Here is a 26812-nt window from a genome sequence, read left to right as displayed (position 1 = left end):
TCTCAGTTAAGTGCAGTGACAAGGCAATATAAAAAACTACAAAAGGATCAATTCAATATATAATTATAACGAATCGACACATAATCATCCATACAGGAAAGGGTACGATTGTCGTTTGTGGTCCACTTGGCGTACAAGGCCGCGACATAAGAAGAAACTAAACAAAGAAGAATTCTAGACACATTAGAAAATCCTGGAATCATTTAAAGAAACAAAAGTGCGAAGTATTCAACACGTCTACTGGTCTTATGTGTGAATGTAAACCCGATTCTCTACCATTGTAAACTGACTACCGTTGAACAACGAACTTTAAGTTTGGACACAAATGTAGGCTTATTAAAGACCTGGAAATCTGGCGAGCAAATATTACGCCAAGCTACCAAAATGTCAGCCACAATCTCGCTATAGTCTTCTAACTTGTTGCATGACTCTGATCATTAGAAAGCAACTGCAAAGGAAGCTACTACACCAGTCATCCTTAGGAAAATGTGGAAGCAACAACCAGAGCCAGTAGCGAGAGATCAGACGGTAGCAGTGGGCAAGAAATCACGTATCTGTTACAAACCACAGTGATCGAGAAATCGCAGATTTTACAGTAATAACTTTATGATATCTGGCTGAGATTTCAATCACAATTAGAAGACACAAGTAGCAACTAAAGGTATCATTTGAGCACTACAACATTCACCGCCATGTGTCATACGTTGACCGACGTTTGTACTTCGTTCTAAAAATTTGTCATCTGACGACCGACGATCGTACTTCGTTATAAGAACCTTGTGTCTCCAGCTACGGATGTTTAACTTATCTAAGGCCGAAGAAATGAACCAAGAAAATAATTTGCCCTGTGAAAAATTTTCGCCTGGCTTCAGCACACACATGTTTGGCTGGATTGTGATATTGGATCCTCCATCAGACGGCTGAATGGTACACTCTAAGGCAAAAGAAGAAAAGAATATGCACCACGAATGAATCGTCAGAATGGAAGGAAAATAGGTAGATGTGATGTACGTGTACAGACAAACAAATTATTACAATTTCAGAAAAATTCGAGAAGGGCTTTACAAATTGAGCAAGTCAATAACGCGTTGGTCCATCTCTGGTCCTTACGGCTTGGCATTGACTGATAGCGTTGTTTGATTTCCTCCTAAGGGATATCTACATCTACGTACATACTCCGCTAGCCACCAAAAGGTGGTTTCAAAGTTCAGCGTTGTACTCACATCAAGTTATTCGGGGAGGCTACAGAAAAATTTAGACGGAGCAGTCAGGTAGGCATTCTGTATGAGACCACTGTCTTGATCACTGCTATGCTTGGGTTTGTCTTTCAGAAATAATGGTGGCGCGAAGCGACGTTGGGATGACTTCAAACATTAGTTTCCTTCTACCTTCCTTCGTAACATTTTGGTAAGCTGTTCGGGAATTCCCATAAACAGTAAAATCACCAAACGGTCGCGTCTCTTAGCGTGCTCCAGAGTTTTCCTTCTAATGCAATCTTCCAGGATCTCTTAATCTCGAAGCGCGTTCAGTTGCCGGAACGCGGAGCTCAATCAAACGCAGGTGTCCACTGGGCTAATGTGTTGCTGCATTCGGAAAACATAACCGTTCCGGTTCATATTAGTCTGGGAAATTGTTTCACGACTTAACGACCTACTAACGGATTTTCCCAGCAGGACACGAGGGGTCCATATGTTCCTCTAAAGCGTAGATTTCCTGATAAGTTTCTCAATAATAGGTTCTTAATTTTTATAATTATTTTTTTTGGAGGCATGATGAAAACAACTGGGCTTTACAAGAGATTTTTAAATTAATTTATAAACTGTTAAATCGTAACTACACTGTCACTTGATGAACGTTATGTCAGAGATTTCGGCTATTATGTTATTAATTTCGTAATTGTTATCACGCATTATGGCTTTAATATTTGTTGGTGTGTAGTTTCCCATTCTTGTGAGCTTTACAAGAATTTTTTTTTCTTTCTAGATTATATTTAATACTTTCCAATATGAAGTGGTTAGGTCTCCTTCATCTTCTGGATGTGCACTACATGTGTGAAAGTTAGAATTGCTCTCTGCCAAAACTACGGTTCGGTAGTTTTTGTACACTACATAAATGATGTAGTGATGGTTAGTGTTACTGTTAGTACTGGTACCATTGGTAGGGAAAGAAACATAAATGAATGTGTAAGAGAGGAACTGGGAACTGACTATTTCTCTGTGTTTTTTGTTTGGTTGTTTTGCACATAGTTAGAACCGCACATCATTCGGTGTTAGTTCATTGTGTATTTTACTTTCTTACAGACTGTAAAGTGCATTTTATAACTAATAAAAATTAGTTGATTGCGTAAATTATGTGCTGTTATGTAACCAAAGCAATTACTTTTGATGCAAGTTCAGTTTACAAGCACGAACATTATATATATATATATATATATTGTTTTATAGTCAATAAAACGTTCATTATTATCAGAGGCAAGCGTCGACTGTTATTACTGAAAAATGTGTAAGTTGTTTATGAATAAGAGAAACTTTTTTTATTGAAGCGATGTTCGATGTATTGTTGTTTTTCGTTTTCTTATCTTTTTATTGAGGAAATTGCGTTTTCTAGCGCTATATATCTGTATTATTTCCTTTATTTTTACTACAACAACCCTCTCTTTCACGTTGCAGATCGACAGTTTCAGAATAAAATCTGAATTAAACATTCACAGTTTCAGTTTTGACGTAAATATGATTTATTTTTAAGTAACAAACAGGAGAAAAACTGTGTAGAACAAAATCGTTCCATAGGTTACCCAGCGTTTTATTTATCCCCACTCTGTTTCTAGACGGTCACTGCTTCCGGTTTTTAGGCGGTCTAGTAAGAAATCGCTTACGTAAAGAAACAGATCGTTATGTGGTAACGCCTGACAGGTATGCGACACATCTCACGTACAGGTAGCAGTAGTACAGCTTTAACTGATCGAAGCTACTTGGAAATCTACCGTAGTCTATGATTACTTGGTTTATGGTAGCCTACGGTAGTTTTATAACTCTAGTGAGGGTCCATCACTCCGATCCTAAAAGGGTGTAATTTATCGACAAATATGCGGAAGGAAGCAGTACATTGCTTCAGTACTCTTGAAACTCTTCTGGGCATTTCAGCAATAAACCTGTCCTTGACGAATATTTTTCTTGTAGCGCCAGTGGTTGCCACTGGAGTTTTATGGGGAGCTCTGTAGTGTATCAACAAAATTTGTGATCGGACTGGTGATTTCTTGGTAGGAAGGACGCAGCATGTTATCTTGAATTGAGAGTAATTGACAAGATTTAGAAGTAACTTCGGGGGGTGTACCCCAGAGAAGTGTTCTGGATCCCTTGCTGTTCATGTTGTATATTAATGATCATACAGACAGTATTAATAGTAACCTCAGATTTTCACAGATGATGCAGTTATCTACGACGAAGTATAGCCTGTACGAAACTACACAGATAATCAGACTTTGATAAGATTTCAAAGTGGTTACTTTAAATGTTCAAAAATGTAAAATTGTGCACTTTCCTAGGCGGAAAAGTATAGTAACCTGCGAATATAATATCAGCGAGGCACAAATGGAATCTGTAAACTCTAACAAATACCTTGGTGTAACACTTAGGATGGAACGATCACGTATGCTCAGTCATGGATAAAGTAAGAGGCAGATTTCGGTTTATTGGTAGAATACGCGGGAATGAAATCGGTCTACAATGGAGATAGCTTACAAATCACTTGTGCGACCCATCCTTGATCACAGGGTGGTCCATTGATAGTGACCGAGGCAAATATCTCACGAAATAAGCGTCGAACGAAAAAACGACAATGAACGAAACTCGTCTAGCTTGAAGGGGGAAACCAGATGGCGCTATGGTTGGCCCACTAGATAGCGCTACCATAGGTCAAACGGATATCAACTACGTTCTTTTTAAATACGAATACCCATTTTTATTGCATATTCGTGTAGTACGTGAAGAAATATGTTTTAGTTGGACCACTTTTTTCGCTTTGTGATACATGGCGCAGTAATAGTCACAAATGTATAAGTACGTGGTATCACGTAACATTCCGCCAGTGCGGACGGTATTTGCTTCGTGACACATTACCCGTGTTAAAATGGACCGTTTACCAACTGCAGAAAAGGTCGATGTCGTATTGATGTATGGCTATTGTGATCAAAATGCCTAACGGGCGTGTGCTATGTTCGCTGCTCGGTATCCTGGACATCATCATCCAAGTGTCCGGACCGTTCACCGGATAGTTACGTTATTTAAGAAAACAGAAAGTGTTAAGCCACATGTGAAACGTCAACCACGACCTGCAAAAAATGATGATGCCCAAGTAGGTGTTTTAGCTGCTGTCGCGGCTAATCCGCACATCATCAGCAGACAAATTGCGCGAGAATCGGGAATTTCAAAAACGTCGGTGTTGAGAATGCCACATCAACATCGATTGCACCCGTACCATATTTCTATGCACCAGGAATTGCATGGCGACGACTCTGAACGTCGTGCACAGTTCTGCCACTGGGTACAAGAAAAATTACGGGACGATGGCAGATTTTTTGCACGCGTTCTATTTAGCGACGAAGCGTCATTGACCAACAGCGGTAACGTAAACCGGCATAAAAATGGTTCAAATGGCTCTGAGCACTATGGGATTTAACATTTAAGGTCATCAGTTCCCTAGAACTTAGAACTACTTAAATCCAACTAACCTAAGGACATCACACACATCCATGTCCGAGGCAGGATTCGAACCTGCGACCGTAGCGGTCGCGCGGTTCCAGACTGAAGCGCCTAGAACCGCTCGGCCACAGCGACCGGCAAACCGGCATAATATGCACTACTGGGCAACGGAAAATCCACGATGACTGCGACAAGTGGAACATCAGAGACCTTAGCGGGTTAATGTATGGTGCGGCATTATGGGAGGAAGGATAATTGGTCCCCATTTCATCGATGGCAATCTAAATGGTGCAATGTATGCTGATTTCCTACGTAATGTTCTACCGATGATACTACAAGATATTTCACTGCATGACAGAATGGCGATGTACTTCCAACATGATGGATGTCCGGCACATAGCTCGCGTGCGGTTGAAGCGGTATTGAATAACATGTTTCATGACAGGTGGATGGGTGGTTCACCGGATCTGACGTCCTCGGATTTCTTTCTGTGGGGAAAGTTGAAAGATATTTGCTATCGTGATCCACCGACGACACCTGACAATATGCGTCACCGCATTGTCAATGCAAGGGCGAACATTACGGAAGGCGAACTACTCGCTGGTGAGAGAAATGTCGTTACACGTATTGCCAAATGCATTGAGGTTGACGGACATCATTTTGAGCATTTATTGCATTAATGTGATATTTACATGTAGTCACGCTGTAACAGCATGCGTTCTCAGAAATGGTAAGTTCACAAAGGTACATGTATCACATTGGAACAACCGAAATAAAATGTTCTAACGGACCTATGTTCTGCATTTTAATTTAAAAAACCTACCTGTTACCGACTGTTCGTCTAAAATTGTGAGCAATATGTTTGTGCTATTACAGCGCCATCTATCAGAAAGCGAAAAAAGTGGTCCAACTAAAACATTCATATATCTTTACTTACTACACGAATATGTAATAAAAAATGAGGGTTCCTATTTAAAAAGCAGGCAGTTGATATCCGTTTGTCCTATGGCAGCACCATCTAGCGGGCCAACCGTAGCGCCATCTGGTTTCCCCCTTCAAGCTAGACAAGTTTCGTTCTTTGTGTTTTTTCGTTTGACGCTTATTTCGTGAGATATTTAGCCCGGTCACTATCAATGGACCACCCTGTATATCTCAAGCGTGTGCGACCGATACAATAAGAGACTAGCACGAATAATCACATGTTTGTTTGACCCTCGGGAGAGTGTCATGGAGATTTGCAAGAACAGGATTGGTAGACTCTTGAATTCGAAGGAAACTATTCCGAGAAATACGATACTGCAGTGCCTGTGTTATTAAGAAGTAGATGCAATGTTCGATGCATGCATGTCCGTAAGAACAGGCGCTGCGGCGACTACAGCTGTCATGAAATATATGAAATGTATTCGCAGTTGCCAATAGGAACAACTGCATCACCTGTGTAAGGGAATGATGACAGTGAAAATTTGTGCCCGGCCGAAACTCGACCCCGGATTTCTTGCTTTACGCTTGTGGTTAACCACTTCGGCTATCCGTGCATGACTCACGGTCGGACCCAGACATCCATATGTTGTCGTTAATGCGTCACGACTTGCACTTGTACACATTATGTCATTTCCGTACAGTCGGAGGCCGTTTTTAATTGAAAGTCGCTGTCTGGTATCGGCGGATAAATACGATATTGCAGTCCCTGTGTTGTTTAGAAGTACTATGCAACGTTCATTCTACTTACAAGAATAAAAAGCAAAATCTCTTTAAAGAGCGCATCAGTGTTGGTAACGATTTGATTATCGCATAACAAAAAAATGTGTGTGAAATCTTATGGGACTTAACTGCTAAGGTCATCAGTCCCTAAGCTTACACACTACTTAACCTAAATTATCCTAAGGACAAACACACGCACCCATGCCCGAGGGAGGATTCGAACCTCCGCCGGGACCAGCCGCACATTCCATGACTGCAGCACCCTAGACCGCTCGGCTAATCCCGCGCCGCTATCGCATAACAATAAAACAACTATGAACATTAGTTGATAAAACAACGAAGACAACTCAGATCTCGTTCAGTGTGGGCTAGTTCTAGTGTAACGACGTAAGTTTTGTATAAATGATTTTCTTTTGACATATGACCATGTGCAGACTTCGTCACTAACGTCAGTTACAAAACGTTTCAAAATTATTTAAACTCTTTTTAAAGTTGTCTGTGAATGGTTCTCGAACGAAACTGTAATTAAAACATCATCATTTGAGTCATATGCGCAGAATTACGCCACTCAGTCCAATTGGTTTGCGCAAACATTTTTCAATTTAGATGTCGTTTGTTTCTTCTCAGAAATTATATTAATGCAAGTTATCTGCTTTAATAAATATTAAAACCACATTGGATAAACTTTCAAGACTCAAACTCGCGATGAAAGTTGTCAAAAATTAATAATCTTGTCAAATAAATTAGTAATACTTCTTCCTTAACATAATTCTTCATAAATAAATTCTCGGTTCACGTGTTTAAACTTTCGTAGTATACATTAGTTTATTATCTTCAAATATACTATATATATAGGTGAACATGAGCCTTGACAAGATAGGACTGAACATTTACAACATGATTAAACTTTCTATGACGTCATTGTTGTAGAAACATTACAAATTCTTATTTTTTCAGTTTTTAGAAGCACGACGCAACAACTCGGTTCCAGGATCTTCTGTTGCTCTTTGGCTGTCGCCCCGCGACGTATAGTGGCCAGCAATTTTCTCTCTGGTCCCGGCAGTGAAGATGCTGTCTCCGTTCGTTGCGCCGTCCTCTCCGTACATGAAACATAAAAATAAATACAAAACTTTAGATAATTCACAAACATTACAAATATTACAAAATACATAAACAAAACACTAAATTAAACTTATATTCACCTGCAAACTGGGCTGACACTGGTGGATGGGTGACGCTTCGATTTCGCGTCCCACTACATAGTGCGGTACCTGTCTATAATCTTAATCTGATGGACATTCTCAGGACATTTCACCGAAGAGTTTTGAAAACGGGATGAAATGCGAGCTAGAGGACGACTGCTGCAGGCGGCTCGTCGCTGACGAGATCGGAACGCGATCGTGGCCCGAAGCGAGCAAGGCGCCTCCGTGTAATTTGAAACCCTCTATAGCGGCCTGACAGACAGGTGCGGCCGGATTCATTTGCCAATACAACAAGCGCCGCGCGATAAAAAAAGCGATCGCTAATGAACAATTCCAGCTGCTGCTTGCGGGGGAGATTTGTTTTCGCTGCCGGCGGAAACTCCAATTGGCACAGCTGTTCCACAAAAGCTTTTGAAGTTTTAACGACGAGGACGAAGATCGCTAGAAGAGAGGTAACGCAGTCGGTGTTTTTACTGACAAATGATTCGCCGAATTATAATCGGATCACAGTTTTCCGCACAAATGGAACGTAAATAAAAAAATTGTAGCGCAGCTGATGAATCCGTTTAGTGAAAACAAACGCTAATGTTATGTTTCGATTCTGCAACGGAAGATAATCTCATTATGCAAAAATATTTGGCACTGAATGAATTCAATTAAAGCATTTAATAACGTTAATACGTTTCATAATAACGTTCCAATAATATTTAAAGAATTATGGGAATTGTTTAAATTTTCAGATAGCATTTATAAAATTAACTACCGAATAAAATTCTATTCCATCTGCGTGATGAAGTATCGCTCAAGCGCACTGCAGCTTTACGGAATTCTGTGCCCGAGGTTGTGCACACCAGATATGTGCCCCACTCATAATCAACATGGCTATTCCAAGATTCAAAGCATGTGTTGATAGCCTGCCATTCTACGTTTACTTTTGCCTCGGAGTTCATAAGACACCAGGACACTGGTTTTTATGGCCTGAAGCCGGCCGGGGTGGCCGAGTGGTTATAGGCGCTTCAGTCTGGAACTGCGCGACCGCTACGGTCGCAGGTTCGAATCCTGCCTCGGGCATGGATGTGTGTGATGTCCTTAGGTTAGTTAGGTTTAATTAGTTCTATGTTCTAGGGGACTGATGACCTTAGAAGTTAAGTCCCATAGTGCTCAGAGCCATTTTTTTATGGCCTGAAAAGTTGTTGTTGTGATCTTCAGTCCAAAGACTGGTTTCATGCAGCTCTACATGTTACTCTATCCTATTCAAGCCTCTTTATCTCCAAATAATAGCTGCAACCTACAACCTTCTGAAATTGCTTACTGTATTCATCTACTGGTCTCGCTTTTAGCCCCACCCCCACCCGCCCCCATCCAGTACTAAATTTGTGATCCCTTGATGTCCCAGAACGCGTCCTATCAACCGACACCTTCTTTTAGTCAAGTTCTTTCACAAATTTCTTGTCTCCCCAATTCTATTCACTACGTCCTCATTAGTTACGTGATCTACTCATCTGATCTTCAACATCTATCTCTAGCAACACATTTCGAAAGCTTCTGTTCTCTTTTTGTCTAAACTGTTTATCGTCGACATTTGACTTCCATACTTGGCTATACTCCAGACAAATCTCCTCAGCAAAGAGTTCCTAACACATAAGTCTATATTCTATGTTACCAAATTTCTCTTCTTCAGAAACTCATTTCCTGTCATTGCCAGTCTACATTTTATGTCCTCTGTATTTTGGCCATCATCAATTATTTTGCTGCCCTAATAGCGAAACCTGTCTATTACTTTCAGTGTCTCGTATCCTAACCTAACAACCTCTATCACCTCATTTAATTAGACTACATTCCACTGGCCTTGTCTTGCTTTTGTTGATGTTAATTTTATATCGCCTTTTCAAGACACTGTCCATTCCGTTCAGCAGTTCTTCCAAGCCTTACTATATCATCGGCAAACATCAAGGGTTTTATTTGTTCTCCCTGTACTTTAATTTCTATTCCAAATTTCTGAAAAGTTAATCTTTTTATATCAAGTATGACACGTATGTGAATAAAAGCAGTTATACTGGAAATATTTGAGTTTTAAATGTGAAGGATATTCACAATGCAGAACCGAATAAACAAAGGGGGCGGGGGGGGGGGGGGGCTCGTCAGAGTTAAGATAAGAATGAAATTAATATCTTCGCTGCGGACCTCATGTACACTGCTCAACAAAACTTAAGGAGGAACGTTGATGAAATTGACCAAAAATTTCAACTTTCGATTTATTTTTTATTTGTTAGTACAACTCACGGACAATAAGTTCCCTAAATTTCAAAGTTGAAATAGCATCCGAAGTGCCTCAAAATTAATTACAAGTGTGACGCGGCCTCCCTGCCACGCCCACGTTTTGGACCAGCACTTCAATACCAGCTCAGTTAGAGGCTTCCAAATTGTATCCTGGATCTTGTCAAGCCCACTTACAGGTTTCTGGCCGATCCTGCACTTCTCAGAAAGTGTGTTCATGGCAAAACCCAAAATCCAAATGAGTCTCTAAATTCACTCATATGGAAACGATGCCCTAAAAACACATTTGCATCTGCTACAGTTGTCAGAATTGCAACTTATGATGCAGTTATTGTGTTTAATGATGCGAACGTGGGGAGGATGAAGATATTAGAAACAATGGGCTTCAAGATAGGAAATTTTACTCAACACATCCTGAGAAAAACAGATTTACAGCGCGTCTCTGCAGCAGAAAACTCAGTTGAAGACCTGGTAAAGGAAAGAAGACAGACAACAAGAAACTGGAAGAGAAGTCTTGAAGGGAAAGACGACCCAGAGTACAAATGTGGTGCCTTCTGAAGAAGTGACGTAAGAAAAAAAAGTTGGGTTGAACTTCAAATTGCGTTTCCTGAAAAGTTTCTTTTTTAAAGTTTATGTAACTTTTCCTCAGAATCTATGAAAGCTAGAAGTATGAAATTTTGATCACATATTTCTGTAAACCCAATAAACGTTGTCTCAAGAGCAAATTTTGAAATTCTGATTGCAAGCTGAGATATGGGGCAAAGTGCTTGGAATTTTGCATGAATTTAAAATTGTGCTTGTGGAATTACAATTAAAAATTATGCAAATTCTCCTATTTGACCTATTCCAAAAACCTCATGAGAGAAGCTTACAATATATAAAGAGATGAAACAGAGAAATTTTTGTAGAAATCTCTTGAATACTTTCTGATAAAAAGGAACATACATTATTTTTTGAAAATAAAACTTCAAATTTCATTAAAAAAAGTTGAATATATATAAACAAAGGATTTTATACGTAAATGTGTTACTTTCATGTAAAGCGTGGTACAAAATTTCATTGCCATATCTCCAAAACCGTGGATTTGGTGCATTTCTGAAATAGTGTGTGTTTTTTCATCAACGTCCCCCCTTAAGGACGAGATAGATAAGCAAATGTAACATATTAACAACTCGGTGGAAATGAATGAAAGTGTAGTGGACTGACATAGACAGCCAGTCCACAGTGACGGGTAACGGAAAGGCACGCGTTTACACACGCCGGCTGGCGTTAGGTCTGAAACAGGATACGTAATGAATGCTATAAAGAAAAGTACGTAGCTGCTGGAATACTTAACTTTAATCCATCATTTGTATACAGCATTCTGGATGATACAAGTGAGACTCTCTCTAGAAATGGTTAATGGCGCCTTGCTAGGTCGTAGCCATGGACTTAGCTGAAGGCTATTCTAACTATCTCTCGGCTAATGAGAGAAAGGCTTCGTCAGTGTAGTCGCTAGCAAAGTCGTCCGTACAACTGGGGCGAGTGCTAGTAAGTCTCTCTAGAACTGGCGTGTGGTGGCGCTCGGTCTGCAATTACTGACAGTGGCGACACGCGGGTCCGACATGTACTAATGGACCGCGGCCGATTTAAAGCTACCACCTAGCAAGTGTGGTGTCTGGCGGTGACGCCACAGAAAGTGCGGGAGCATGTTGCCAGAGGTATCACAGTCGTGCCCAGGAACCTGGGCGTCACGTAGCGTGAGGTCTGCGGGTCTATAGCTGCAAATGGGGCTGGGCTCACAAACGAGGCCGTCAAAGAAACGGGAAAAGGCAGTGTGTGTCAATCAGCGAGCAGTTATGGTGTGCAGTGGTGCCGTTCTTCATTATAACACGGCCCGAACACATCATGTGGATAACGTCACACGGGGAAGAATCATCTGGAAACCGGAGGGAGGACGAAGAGTGATGAATGTAGTCCAGAAGCTTGATATTGATCACAGGATTGTTTCACGTGCGTGGAGAGCGTCCCGGATCACAGCCACTGCTGCCCCAGGGACAAGAAGTGGTAGCCCACGGTCAACTACAGCAGCACATTACCGCTGCAATGCGCAGCAGGCAAGAAGGGACCTAAGTCAAACAGTACGTGCAGGTGCGACCACGTTTAACAGGACTGCAAGGCAACAATCACACTCTCCACGGTGGCACAGTGACGGCATGAGGATGGTCTCTGTCCCGCAACTACACTCCTGGAAATGGAAAAAAGAACACATTGACACCGGTGTGTCAGACCCACCATACTTGCTCCGGACACTGCGAGAGGGCTGTACAAGCAATGATCACACGCACGGCACAGCGGACACACCAGGAACCGCGGTGTTGGCCGTCGAATGGCGCTAGCTCCGCAGCATTTGTGCACCGCCGCCGCCAGTGTCAGCCAGTTTGCCGTGGCATACGGAGCTCCATCGCAGTCTTTAACACTGGTAGCATGCCGCGACAGCGTGGACGTGAACCGTATGTGCAGTTGACGGACTTTGAGCGAGGGCGTATAGTGGGCATGCGGGAGGCCGGGTGGACGTACCGCCGAATTGCTCAACACGTGGGGCGTGAGGTCTCCACAGTACATCGATGTTGTCGCCAGTGGTCGGCGGAAGGTGCACGTGCCCGTCGACCTGGGACCGGACCGCAGCGACGCACGGATGCACGCCAAGACCGTAGGATCCTACGCAGTGCCGTAGGGGACCGCACCGCCACTTCCCAGCAAATTAGGGACACTGTTGCTCCTGGGGTATCGGCGAGGACCATTCGCAACCGTCTCCATGAAGCTGGGCTACGGTCCCGCACACCGTTAGGCCGTCTTCCGCTCACGCCCCAACATCGTGCAGCCCGCCTCCAGTGGTGTCGCGACAGGCGTGAATGGAGGGACGAATGGAGACGTGTCGTCTTCAGCGATGAGAGTCGTTTCTGCCTTGGTGCCAATGATGGTCGTATGCGTGTTTGGCGCCGTGCAGGTGAGCGCCACAATCAGGACTGCATACGACCGAGGCACACAGGGCCAACACCCGGCATCATGGTGTGGGGAGCGATCTCCTACACTGGCCGTACACCACTGGTGATCGTCGAGGGGACACTGAATAGTGCACGGTACATCCAAACCGTCATCGAACCCATCGTTCTACCATTCCTAGACCGGCAAGGGAACTTGCTGTTCCAACAGGACAATGCACGTCCTCATGTATCCCGTGCCACCCAACGTGCTCTAGGAGGTGTAAGTCAACTACCCTGGCCAGCAAGATCTCCGGATTTGTCCCCCATTGAGCATGTTTGGGACTGGATGAAGCGTCGTCTCACGCGGTCTGCACGTCCAGCACGAACGCTGGTCCAACTGAGGCGCCAGGTGGAAATGGCATGGCAAGCCGTTCCACAGGACTACATCCAGCATCTCTACGATCGTCTCCATGGGAGAATAGCAGCCTGCATTGCTGCGAAAGGTGGATATACACTGTACTAGTGCCGACATTGTGCATGCTCTGTTGCCTGTGTCTATGTGCCTGTGGTTCTGTCAGTGTGATCATGTGATGTATCTGACCCCAGGAATGTGTCAATAAAGTTTCCCCTTCCTGGGACAATGAATTCACGGTGTTCTTATTTCAATTTCCAGGAGTGTAGTATGTTGTGTTCCGCTGACACCCGCACATCGGTGGCATTTTTTACGATGGTGCCAAGAGCATAGGGACTGCATCAACGAGGTGTGGTGCCCCCTGTTCTTCTCGCACGATGGAAGTTTCAGTCTGAGTAGTGATACTGGAAGTACCCTGGTATGGCGAGAGGTGGGAACATTGATCGTTTTGGTGGTCCATGTGTTTTAGTGTGGGGAAGCAAAAATGTTACTAAACCTCCAAATCATTGAACACAGAACACTTATTTTGACGCTGTACTCTTACTCCTTCTGCATATGAATCTTTTGATGGCTGTATTAGGCCATAACCTCATTTTTATGGATGACAATGCGTGGCTTCATTGGGCCGCGCAGGTGGATTAGCTGTTAGAACGAGACGATATTCGGCAAATGGACTGGACTGGCCTGCCCGTTCCCCCAACTCAAATCCCATCGAGCACTTATGTGATGTGTTGGTGGAACGTACTGGATATGATCGTATGGCGTCAATGGCCGGGAGTTCCCAGGTGTGAAGCGCCGCTCTTAATTAGCGCTGCAGTCATGGACTGTGCGGTTGGTCCCGGAGGCTGTTCGAGTCCTCCCTCGGGCATGGGTGTGTGTGTTTGTCCTTACGATTGAAACACTTGTCGCTAAGGAGTGGTTGGAAATATTTATTATTGTGGGCAACATTGGGTCAATAAGAAAGCTTCGTCATTTGGACTGTGGTGCCGTCGTGTCCAGTAGATGCTGATCAGATGCACATGATTGCTTTTTTTGACGGTGTCGGAAGTACAGTAATATGCTATAGAGAGAATTTTTTGTGGCTACAGACGTTTACCCGCACGAAGTCTCTGCTACGTTTGTGGGGCAATTGTAATTGTAGGTAATGTGAAATAACTTTCCAGTTCTTCAGCTGGCGCAGTGGGATGAGCTGAAGCTTTTACTTTGCTTTTGCTTTGCTTATCCAGTCCCCTTCCCTTTCGTTTTGGTCCCCTCTCCGACCAGTCCTTCACGAATTCAACAGCTCACTTGATTCCTCTTCTTGTCCCACTCGCTGACTCAAGTTCTCTTTTTGTAATTCTAACAATATTCCTCCTAATCACATGTCCTGCAAGTCTTGTCCTTTCCACTCTAATTTCTTCTCATATTCTCCCAATGTTCCGATGATACAAATTACAAACAAAATATACTTATTGTTCTCAATATGACGGCAGTGTACATACATTATTTTTATATGTTTTCATATATAATTTATATATGAAGAAGAAATATAATTCATTGCGTTCTCCATAAAAAAATATCAGGTATATGAGACCTTAGATGAGGTCTTACAAGTGACGTACCACGTGTGACGAAACTTAGTTGAAAAGTAGCACGTTCTTGTAAGTTACCGCAAGTCAATTCTGTTTAGTACGACGTTTTCCTTACCTCCTTAACCCTCCACCCCCGCCGTTAACTCTCTTGTATAAATCTAAATCAAATGCCTTTCACGCAGTACTCGTGTTCTTTGGATAAGAGCTAAAGTTCCATTCAGGCAACTTAGGCTTTGTTTTTCTGTAGTGTTAGTGAATCACCACAGAGGTATACTGGAATGGTTCTTCGTCGAGACTTAAACTAATTCCTTTCCACACAATTCTCGCACACCATACAGCTACCGTTCCATACTTATATGGCTGTCAACCGAAAAGTCCCAAAAAAAAAAAAGAAGGAAAAAATGCTGCATTTCGATGAGTTGCACTCAAGTCCTTACCACAGCATCCACAAGTTTCCTTCTATATATGTTTGAAACGTTTTTTGTTTTCCTTGTTTCTGTTTATTTCTTTAATTGAATAAAACGACTATGTAACATTGTTTTGTTCTGCTTAGATATTGATAGTAATCCGTAGACTAACAGACTTATAATTCTCCAGGCATTTACTTTGAAAGACCGGAGATTACTTAGTTTGTTTATTCAGCTTTTTTCCGAAAGTGTTAGTAGATATTGTGAAAGTGAATCTCTTATGTGACGTAAATAATCTAAAGAGGCTTCAGTTAAATATTCGAATACCAAGTAATCACGCCGAGCTCTGATCTCAAAGGCTCACCCGTCTATAATGCTCGTTTTTTCCACTGAAACCAAAAAAATTTAATCCTTTGTACTTTTTTGATGATGTAGGCATAATAAGAGAGCAATGGCTAGATGTGTTGTTTTAATAACAGCATCCTTGTATCAGAAAATGCTGATGAGGTCTTTCGTGCGGCATATACTTAAGTCAGCCGACTCTACTTAATGAAGGAATGATTATGCTACAGATTTCTGTTTCGGGCTCTCTAAAGCGTCGGTTGCCACAATTTGGTGATATTATATTGATTACGGCTGTTGGGAAGAAACCTAACGGCAATAAACCCCACTCCCTATGTAATCACTTGACTTTATTGGAAGAAATAAAACGCAATTTTGTCAGTTTTCCACTGTGTTCCCACGCTGTGAAACAAAAAACAAGTCGGGGCTTTTACCAAGACGGGCACACAAAGGAAAAGCTTCCAGAACACAGCAGTTAATATATCAAACTTCATACTATTTTACGAAAATCTGTGTTTGCATACATAGCGAAGGGCGTTTGCTGCCTGCTTCCAGAACAAGGACATGTGGACTGTACCGAAACACAGTGAATATCAGATCGCTCTTTTCGTCAGTGGAATCCAACGACGCGCTGACTGATGACGGTTTGCTTGACTTCTGCAGGGCTTTTGCTACAGTTCTCAATTGTCTTGTAGCGAACAAAATACGAGCTTACAGAATAGTGAACCAGCGGATTGCGATTAAATTCAGAAACTCCTAGCAGACAGAACTCATCACACGTCAAAGTAACTTCGGTCGCATCCAAATGAAGTGTACTGATTCGTTACTGTTCTGGATACAGTGTAAATGATCTCGTGGGTAAGGTCGAAAGCTCAGTGTGACTATTTGCGGGTGATGTGTTATACAAGCGCACGTTACAATGCTAGAAAAGTGTAGCGAAATACGGGAAGATCGACATACGGTGCAGTGCTTGGCAGTTGACTTTGAACATCGACTGACGTGACGTAAAGCGGATAAATACACGGAAAGACCCAATATTATTCGTATGTTCATCGAGAGCCTTACTGTAAAAATTAGAGGTTGTACGTAGCAAGAAGAGTCAGGCAAAAGATTACTCCCTCCTAGCTACATCTTGCGGAGTGACCATGACGGGAATGTCACACATGACGTACTGACACTCTCATTTTCGGCGTACCTTTCGATGACTGAAGATTAAAAGAGGAAACGTTATTGATACCCGAAGTACCCTCCACTGCAGTCCATAAGGTGGCCATCAGAGTGTTGATGCGGATGTAGACGTATACTTCTTACTTTTCTTCTTATTCTTCGTGCAGTGGCAAGTAATCTGCCTAGATTGTACTACTGGCCATTTACCATGAACTTTCAAACGAAAACCAGTCTTTGCCAACGTTTGTGCGTCTGCTCTAAGAACATGCTCATAGCATTGTAGAAGGCTTCTCTCATCTTGACTACTCTTGCTATACTCCTCCATATAACTTAAGAACTTCATCATCTGCGACACGATCGTGCAGTATTGATCCAGATGTCCACCAAAGACTGCTGGGAATCTGATCAAAAGTATCTGGACATCTATTAGTGGACGTTAATATGGGATGTGCCCACCCATCGCCTTTATGACTACCTGAACTCTGTTGGGGACAATTTTAATGAGATGTCTGAATATCTGTGGTGGAATGAAAGTTTATTCTTCCTCAAGAGCCGAAACCAGGTAAGGTAGTGGCGTCAGAAGCTGGAGCCTGAAGCGAAGTCGACATTCTGGAGTGTTCCATTGGATTAGAGTCGGGGCTCCGATATTGTTCACAAACCATAGCCTCAAAGATGGTGTTTTATTGAGAGGCTCCATTGTCATGCTCATACAAACAGTCACCATCTCCGAACTGAGTACACAATGCTGCAAAATGAGTTCACATTCTTCCACACATAGCGTTTTCTAAAGCACAGTAAAGCGACCACACCATGACCATAAAACACCCCCATACCGTAACACTGCTTCTTCCGTACTTCACTATTAGCATTACGCATGATGGCAAGCATCGTTCACCAGGCATTCGCCAAACACAACCCTTGCATCGGACTGCTACAGGGTATAGTGTGGTTCCTTACTCCAAATCACTGGTTTTCAGTCATCCATTGTCCACTGGCTTCGCTCCTATACCACATAAAGCGTCGCTTAAGTATTCACTACGGAAACGTGTGGCTTCTGAAGAGGTGCTGGACCACTGTATCCTGTTCTTTTTAACTCCACACTTACCATGATGAAAATGGCTTCAAAATAGCCAGTTTGTCACAAAACAACAGTTACAGGATTTTTCTGGACCTATTTATTATTCACAGCGCATTTCGGGCTCTGCCCATCTTCAGATGGCCATTTAGTACAGAATGAAAATAAAATTTTAACAGAAGGCCAATTAACGCCGAAAGAAACATAAAGTTTAGAGACACTCAGAAAATAACTGCTTGGTCTGCAGATTTGGAGGTCAGTATACCTCTCCACACCGTGACACCTGAACCACCAAAACGATCATGTTCGACAATGCCGGGTGTACTCTCAATTATGACGAGAGCTAGTAACACGTAATGCACCCAGAAACATTGCCGGACATGATCCTTCTTGTGATCCTGGTGCCATACTGTGGGAAGGCATTAAGTTGCATAGGCAAACGATCCTCAATATCGTTGAACACGGTCGTACATTCACCAGTTGTACTGTCCAGGGGGCCATCATGAACTGCAGTGACTTCAGTGTAATTATTATCTTTGAATGAAAGTGTCGTTTCTGTTCGTCTGATTTCGTAATACGGTTAGTTACTTTCTGTACTATACTGTACCAGTTCTTTCTATGTATCGTTCAGGTTTCATTAAGCCACGCTTCTTGGCAGTGACACATCATAGAAAAGTTACCTTCTTTCTTAAGTTTTGCACACCACTATGCTTAGGGTTAATAGTAAGAGTGATATGAAATGAGGCGAATACGTTAAGTTTGTAGTAAGGTAGCGAATGGAAGGATTCTGCGAAAGAACAGTGCATCTGTACGAAATTCGCTTAGCTAGTGAGAGCTGTTCCGGAGTATTCTTTCGGCATTTGAGATGCAGGTGTAACAGCGGATACCGAACGAATTCAGGGATGTGTTGCTATGGTCGTTACAGATCGGCATTGCCCGTACGACTATGTAACAGAGACGCTCCTAGGACTTAAATGGGAATATCGGGAAGAAAAACAGCTGGTTTTTGCGAAACCATGTTACGTAAAACTGAATAACGGGTATTAGAGGAGGGCTGTACGGCATTTCTGCGGCTATTGCTGTATATCACTCGTTGGGATCGTGGAAATAATATAATATTAGGACGCCTACAAAAGCATATAGATCGTGTTATTTTTCTCTCGCGGTTGGATGAGGACAGCAAATCGATTATATATTGTTACGATGTACCCCTGTGGAAATTTACTGCCTCACCAATACAGTTAGACCGCAATAGACCGGTGATGCTGTATTGTAACATATCACCCCGGACTACAAGTCCATTAAAAAAATTAAAAAAAAAAAACCTTGCACTACTCAGTGTACAGTGTCATCCGGAGTATATTTAAAAATGCACTTAATCGAGGTCCGTCAAAATATTCAACCATATTCTTACATCTTCTAACAAATTGAATTATGAGTTCCTAGGCTGTGGCTGAGCTGTTCCCTGCTATGTTCCTTCCCCAGAAAGTGCTAATACAGGAGCGTGTACGAACTTAGGAAGGTAGGAGAGAGTTACGGGTCGAGATGAAGCTTCGAAGGATAACTCATGACTGGACAGCACATTAAGTAAGAGTATACTGCACACAAAAAGCAAGGACACCAGTGTGGCAAACAGTTTAATGTGCCAGGAAGCTTCACACTAGCACACACTTTATTCCAGGGTAAAAGTTTGAATGTATAAATCATGTTCATATTTACCAAATTGGGTTTTCTGTTTCAGTTGCCGACGCCGCTCAACCCGGAACACTGGTAGAGGATCGGCTTCATCAAGGGGCATCGAACGAGAGTCCAAACTTCAACCGGCGCAGGCGACCATCTAGATGGCGTTCCAGATCTCTTGAGGTGGTAGGACCAACGGACAGTAGCACAACCCCTTCCCAGCCTTCTGTTGACGTAGCGGACAGCCAAGAATTCGGTTCGTCATCCCCACCAGGTAGGCCCTACAGATCACGGACTCGAACCACACAACGAAGCAGCAGAAATCGGACATCTAACTATGCTCCAGTATTCAGAAGGCCACAGCACCGTTACACACTCAGAGGAAACCATGAACAGAGCAGTTCCACGGCATCCAGGGTGACATTTCCTCTCACCTTTAGTTCAACGACTGCTTCCATCTTCACGCAAGCTACTACAGAGGGCTCTGAGCACACCTCAAATTTCAAGGCAATACTCACATCGACCACAGCAGAGCCAATCGTTGGTAGAAACAACCCAGATGACAAGTCACCATTTTCAGAAGATTTTAACAACAGACTCACGGAATCGCCTCTTTCTATAGACCTTTCAGTCCATGACAGGCCTCCAGCGCTAACTGAAATCGGTCAAGAAGACGTTGCAAAGAGTACTCATCGATGGACTCTCTCTTCCACAGCGACTGCCTCTGGCTTCGATTCCCGACGGACCAGCCCTCGAGCAGCCGGTATCAGATCTCTTTTTGGAAGACGCTTTAAACATCGAAGCACACTACAACCAGAGCAATACATAAGTCCTTCAGCATCACAGTTTAGCACTACTGCTGCAACTCCTTTAATGCGGACAGTACAGCTGGATGGATATACTCGAGCTGCCCGTGATTATGAAGTGTTCGAGACGACCACCCCGCAAGTTGTTCCGAGGACACCTAGAGGAGGACGGCGGCTGGTTAGTGTTTCTAGGAGAAGACGGCCTATTGACTCTAGTACAGAGGCTACAGTCTCGCCAAGAGGAGACGAGGGACAAGATCAGCGCACCATTCTCAGAGTCCAGAAGAGGAGGCGTCCAGTCGCCATCGATACCACCACAGTTTCAGCAGTTTCTATCACGGAGGTCAGAGATAGCCTTCGCAAGACTAAAGTTTATAAGAGAAGGCGTCCACTTCCCATGAATGCTGTCACCACAGAGCCTTCACTTCTGGAGGAGGATGCGTCAGGCAACCAACGCGGATATAGGCGTGTGCGTCCATCATCACCTCAACAAGAATCAACGAACCAGCAACGCAGCACGACCAACAGCGAGAGTTACAAACCATCAACACGAAGCAGTTCCAAATCGGAGGAAACGTTTGTAGGAGGTCGAAGAAAACATGTCGGTAAAGTTAGGGTCAGGGGAAGGAGGCCACTGTTGAGCGATTCTGTAACAGGTGTTGGATCTTCTGAGAAAGCAGTTGAAGGTGAGGGACTTGGAACTGTACCGACGACAACTGTGGAAACACCACAAAGTACTACTTTAGTGGTACCGGAAGTTCCTAAACCTCACACTCTGCCCTTCATAAGCAACACAGTAGAGGCCACAACCAGCAGACGAGTTTTCTCACATTCAAGACGCCCATTTTTTGGTATCCGCCGAGCCATAACACCTAGTATAGCTCCATTTGTTCAAGCAGAACCCACCTCCCCTACGACCCCCTCTAGTCTTCAGGAGGAGAGTAGCACTGCTGGATCTGTGACATCTTACACTCCAACAGAAAGGGGGGACACTATCACAGAAGGAACGACTGTAGAAAGGATCAACATGTCCACCACTTCATCCACCATTCAGTCTAGTACACAAATCACTGGCGACACCCTATCAGAGGATGAGGGAGTCCAGTCAAAAAAATTCACACCAAAATTTGGAGGAGCCAAGGGACGTCACCCTGGAAGGAGAGTCGGCCTCGGAAGCAAATATTCGAAAGAACAACGAAAAACCACCCCTGAGCCTAATGGAATTGGCCTAACTTCTGGAAGGACTAAAGCATCTACAGTGACTACTACCAGCGAGCGACCGACTAGAAATATTTCAGACCGTTTTGTAAAATCGAGGACGCTGAACTCACTGAGAAATAGGAAACCGATATCGCTCCTTCGACGAAATAACGTGAGCAACGTAACTGAAGTGCTGACAGCTGCCAACAAGTCCTTGGACGAGCACACGGTTGAGAATGAGAGCCCAGTCGCCTCAGATGGTGGATCAGCGAGTTTTCTGAATACGTCTGTGGTGGACAATAACACCACAACTGATTCTCCAGCACCATCCACAATTAAGGGTAAAGATCGTTTGAAGAAAATTAAGAGACCTCTGACAGTAACAAAAACAGGAGGTCTTCCAAAGTTACCTGCTCTCAAGAAGATTTCGTCGAACTTAACAGAAGATGAAAAAGCCGAGACCTCAACGATATCGGAAAAAGGGACACGACTCAAGGGCAGGAAACCGACCAGCCTCGATAAGCTACTAAAAATGAGAAGGCCTCTTCCAACATTATTGAGGAAGTCTCAAAACGAGTTTGTATCACCTGCACTTGAGAATGTCGAGAGCAGCAGCAACAGCGAAACAACAAGTGCAATAAGTACTTTACCAACATCAGCAGATACCACCCCAGGCCAAACGATTGCAGAAGAAATTGAAACCACTACTGCAGCAGCTGCCACATCCTCTTTGCAGACGAATATAGACGACGGTGCTCCTAACGTGATCAGGAAACTGCCGAAAGGATTTAAACCGTCACGTTTCAGGCCGACCATTGGTGAACCGAGAAAAATTGGAATCAAGGATACACCTAGACAAGGTGTACGTGGTCGACCTCGCCTTACGCCCTCGAGTGCAGTGAAGAAAGGAGTTAATGGTACTCAAGCGACAGTTCCTTTGAAAACTGGACTCTTCGGTAACAGGAAACCCTTTTCTGGTTTAAAACCATCCTTGCTTAAGTCGACGGGCAGGTTCAACAAGAAACCAACTGATCCTGCTGACGAGAACACCGAAATACCAACAACGTCGGTGAAAGAAATGACAGAGGCTTACAATGCCTCACTAAAAGTGGCAGATGAAGTGATAAAAGATTTTGGTGTCAACACTGCCTCAACAGTGGAGGATGAGGAAGTTCAGAATGTGACCACCGACAGACCCACTGTAACTACGGAAGAAACAACTACGTTTCAGGCAAAGAACGACAGTCTAGGAAACGAAGTGGAGGGAACCTTAGATTCACTAGTAGGTCCCTCCTTGTCCCCACTGGAGGAGAGCAGTACCACCACGAGGAAAACTTTCTTCTTTCCCAGGGCGCGAGGCCGTGGCAATGACAAATCCTCCAAGCTCAAGAGTCTCCAGAAACTACTATCGGTGCTTCGTCAGAAATCTAATGGCGGAATCGCAAGTACTACAGTGAAATTCGATACTGAAACAGCGCATCCGACGCCAGAGGTGCAGAGCGAACTGACCAGTGATTCGGCAGGCGGTCGTCCATCCGATCTTCAGAATACCGTTTCTCAAACAGAAATACCTATTCTGGGTAAAACAACAGACACAACTGAAGAATCCACTTTCACCACAGTAATAGAAACTACTGTTGTGCCTGTTGTTCGCGAAGGCAATGTCAGTCGGTTGGGAATTACGGAGAATTACGGGAATACATTCCTGCAGCTCTCTATGACGACAGAGACTGCTGCTTTTTCTGTACCCGAAAAGTCAGATTCCGAAGACAACACTACAACGGTAACGAAAATATTTGAAGCCGAAACGGAAACGAACTTCACGGAAACGACTTACCCAGAAACAACCACAGAAAGCGGTGGGAGACTGGTGCTGAAAGGATCCGATTCTTTGGATGCTGAGAACAGTGGAATGAAATGCTCGAGTATGTCAGGGGAATCAATGACTACCAATGAGCACTTGAGTTCTCTGCAGACAGGGGAAAAAATGAAGGATAACGCTAGTTTCCTTTGTGGTAAGAATGTTAGAACTGACACCACGGAATTGCCCCTCTCTGTTACAAAGAGACCGGGTGCAGTTCCACCCACTCTCGAATCCAGCACAGAAGTACTAGGTCAGTTGACAACCATGGTTTATGAAGAAACCGCAACAGTAACTAAACCATCGCTAACGTTCCAGATGGCAACACTGTTGCCAGAGTTGACCGTTCCAGAAGATTGGACGGAACCCACTAGCACTGAAGCTACTGAGGGCACTGCACCAGGATCAGAGAGCCAACGTTTTCCTCTCACAGACATAGTACTGCATAATTTGACAAAGGCTATCAGCCAACTGGCAAATGAGATCGATTCAGTTTACACAGACGTCAATGTAGCTAGCGAGTTCACGTCAGCACCTACGACAGATTTACCAAACATTACTGAGCAAGCAACTCATACAAACGTAGAACTAAATACCTCCAATCCTCCTGGCATAGAAAATGCAGTTTTGACAACAGAAACGCCGATCGCAACGGATACTGTGAATGCAGAAACAGTACCGCAACAATTTAGCACTACATCCGAAACAACTACAACCGAGGTTAATACGGAAGACCCTGGTACTACTATCGGAACTACTGTAGAGAATACTTACAGTGCTGTTGTAAAAGTAACTGAGCTTCCAACTGCGACTGCTGCAGTACTCGAAGAAGTGACAGTGCCTCCCGCACATGCTGTGAATGCAGAAACAGTGCCGCAACAGTATCACACCACGTCCGAAACTACAACCCATGCTATTACAGAAGACCCTGCTACTGCAATCGGAACCACTGTACAGAATATTTACAGTGCCGTTGTCAAAGAAACTGAACTTCCCACAGCAACAACTGTAGCACCAGAAGAAACCAAAGTGACATCCAAAATGGACCTTGAGCAAAGCACTACTTCCATGCAAGGGCGTAATGTATTCACGGATAGTGTACATACAGATAAGGCACTGGCTACCACTGAGGTCCCTGACATGTGGATAGGAGTCACATCTGGAAGTGTAACTGAAGTTTACGAAACTATGGCAACACAAACTGAGAGTCCAGATTCAGAGGCAACTGAAGGGAACTTGTCTGATAATTCACTTCCCACTACAAGTCCCATTACAGAAGAAAACGGAAGAAACATAACAAAATTTGTGAATGGGTCGCTCGCAGATCTTTCTGACGACCAGTCAGAATTTGATTCGAGTTTTTCAAGAGGAAAGACCACCATCGTCCCGACAGTTGATGAATTCCGAACAGCAGATACGACTGTAGTCCCAGATCTGTCGACCACAGCCCTTGTGCTTGAGGTGCAAGGAGATGACAGAGGATACTCGCAACTCTCAACCATTGATGACATAGTAACATATGACAACGGTGCGTCCGCTGTAATGCCAGAGTCTGATGCGTTTAATGATGTTAACAACTCGTACACAGTAAAGGGAGACCAAGGAGCATTGTTGGGTTTCGCATCAGGAGCGGAACAAGAAAATCTTACTACAGAATCTTCGGCCAATAACGGCACCACGGAAGCAACCGTTTACCAAACTCGGCAACCGGTCACGAATGAGGCAGTGACAGAGCCGGCGACGGAAAGTGAGACTCTTGAACCTTCTACCCAGAAGAATGCATACGTCAATAACACTACTGAAAGTGACTCAAATTATATTTTGGGTTATGAAATGGCTACTGATCCTGACACTGTTGCAGCCAAGGTGACTGAAGTAGGTTTACCATCGATCACTGTTCAGACAATCAAGCCCGAAGAGAATGATCTAAAAGCGAACGAAGTAAATTTTGACGACAGCTTATACCTGCCAACAACACCGGTTAAAGACGCGACATCACCGACCCAGAGATTAGAACCCACTAATACCGATTCATCTGTCAGCACAACGACAGAACCCGACCCTTATGTATCTGCCTCCAGTATAAATTCAGCGGAAGAAATGCCCACATACAGCTCTCTTCCAGATACTGCATCAACAGCAAATGCTTCCCCTGAAGATAAGAATACGGTATCATCCGAAGACATCACTTCACCAGCATTTTCAGACAACACTGTAACAGCCAGTACTCCAACCGAGCCTGGTAGTCCTCTGCCCGAAAAGACCACCTCTCTTACTTATTTTGGAGACGAAATTACGACAATGTCCACTCCAGTCGCTGAGGATTCAGAAAACTACGCTTCTTCTGGTCCGTTTCACATTCAGACGGTCACTTCATTCAATTATTTACTGGGTGAGAGAGCCCATTTTCTTAAAGAGACCACTTTATCTCCATTTGCTGATCCACTGCTCACCTCCATGGGCAACGAAGATGACCGAAATGAAGATCCTTCTGCGTGGCACTCTTCATTCGCAGAATCTGAAAGCACAACGGCCGATCATGACACCTCATTTTCACCTACAGTTACTGCCGCATTTCCAATGACGTCAGAAACTGTAGATGGCGTAACTGATGTTACGTCAGTTCAGTTCAGTAACACCAAACAGGACTCCAGAGAAGACGATGACGTGGTAAAATACCGAGATATTGAACCTAATTCAATCTACACAGATGTTTCCGCGCCCATTTTTGCAGATAGTGTCCAATCAACTACACCGCTATCTCCGAGTAATTACACTGAACAATGGACGGAGAGAATCGAAAACAATGTTACTATCAATCGAGATGGTATAGTCACTGGAATTACTGATGCAAACTTCATATATATGGACACCACGAAATCACCGTCTCCAGATTCTGAAGGCAACAATCACCAGTTACTAACCACTGGAGCTGCGACACAGTCACAAACAGAAAGCGGTCTTGCTACTTACTGGACGGAATCCGTTGAGTCCGCGGCGACAGATACCCTGCTAACAAGAGAAATCGAGCCCCTAACGTCCGATACAAAGGATATAACCGAAAGTTCCTTTAGTGATAGCAGCACAAACTACGCAAGTCCAGATGATGAAAGTCTACACGGAAACGGTAATGGGAGGTTCCCAGCTCTGGATATCAACACCCTTGCTCCTTCTTGACGTTCCCAACTTCAGTAAAATTACATTTTCTTTCTATAGTACAAATTCTCTTCTTAATGTGAGCATGAACAAGAAGAGGTAGGATTAAGATGCGGAAGTGTACTACTTAAGTGAATGTATCGCTCCTGTCGACGCGTGCTCGATACGTCCGGTCGGGCGAGGGTGCTCAGTGTTATTTCGTCACTAAGAGCGTTTCGTGTTTGCCAGGCACAGAAGGTGCTCCAACTAAACATTTGTTTTTATTTATACATCACTGCCTGATGTCCAC

At 43.7% G+C, this 26812-nt stretch overlaps 1 protein-coding gene across 1 annotated transcript; it reads left to right on the top strand.

The window, feature by feature from the left end:
* Positions 1-20373: 20373 nt before the first annotated feature.
* On the top strand, positions 20374-26544 carry LOC126088418 (mucin-17-like). Its single transcript, XM_049906559.1, has one exon. It carries the CDS (start codon positions 20374-20376, stop codon positions 26542-26544), a length of 6171 nt encoding a protein of 2056 aa, XP_049762516.1.
* Positions 26545-26812: the final 268 nt, after the last annotated feature.

This window comes from Schistocerca cancellata, chromosome 6 (genome assembly GCF_023864275.1).
Source record: "Schistocerca cancellata isolate TAMUIC-IGC-003103 chromosome 6, iqSchCanc2.1, whole genome shotgun sequence".
In the NCBI taxonomy this organism is placed as follows: Eukaryota; Metazoa; Arthropoda; class Insecta; order Orthoptera; family Acrididae; genus Schistocerca; species Schistocerca cancellata.
Note: the sequence above shows the minus strand (reverse complement) of the source record. Positions and strands in the feature narration are given on the sequence as shown.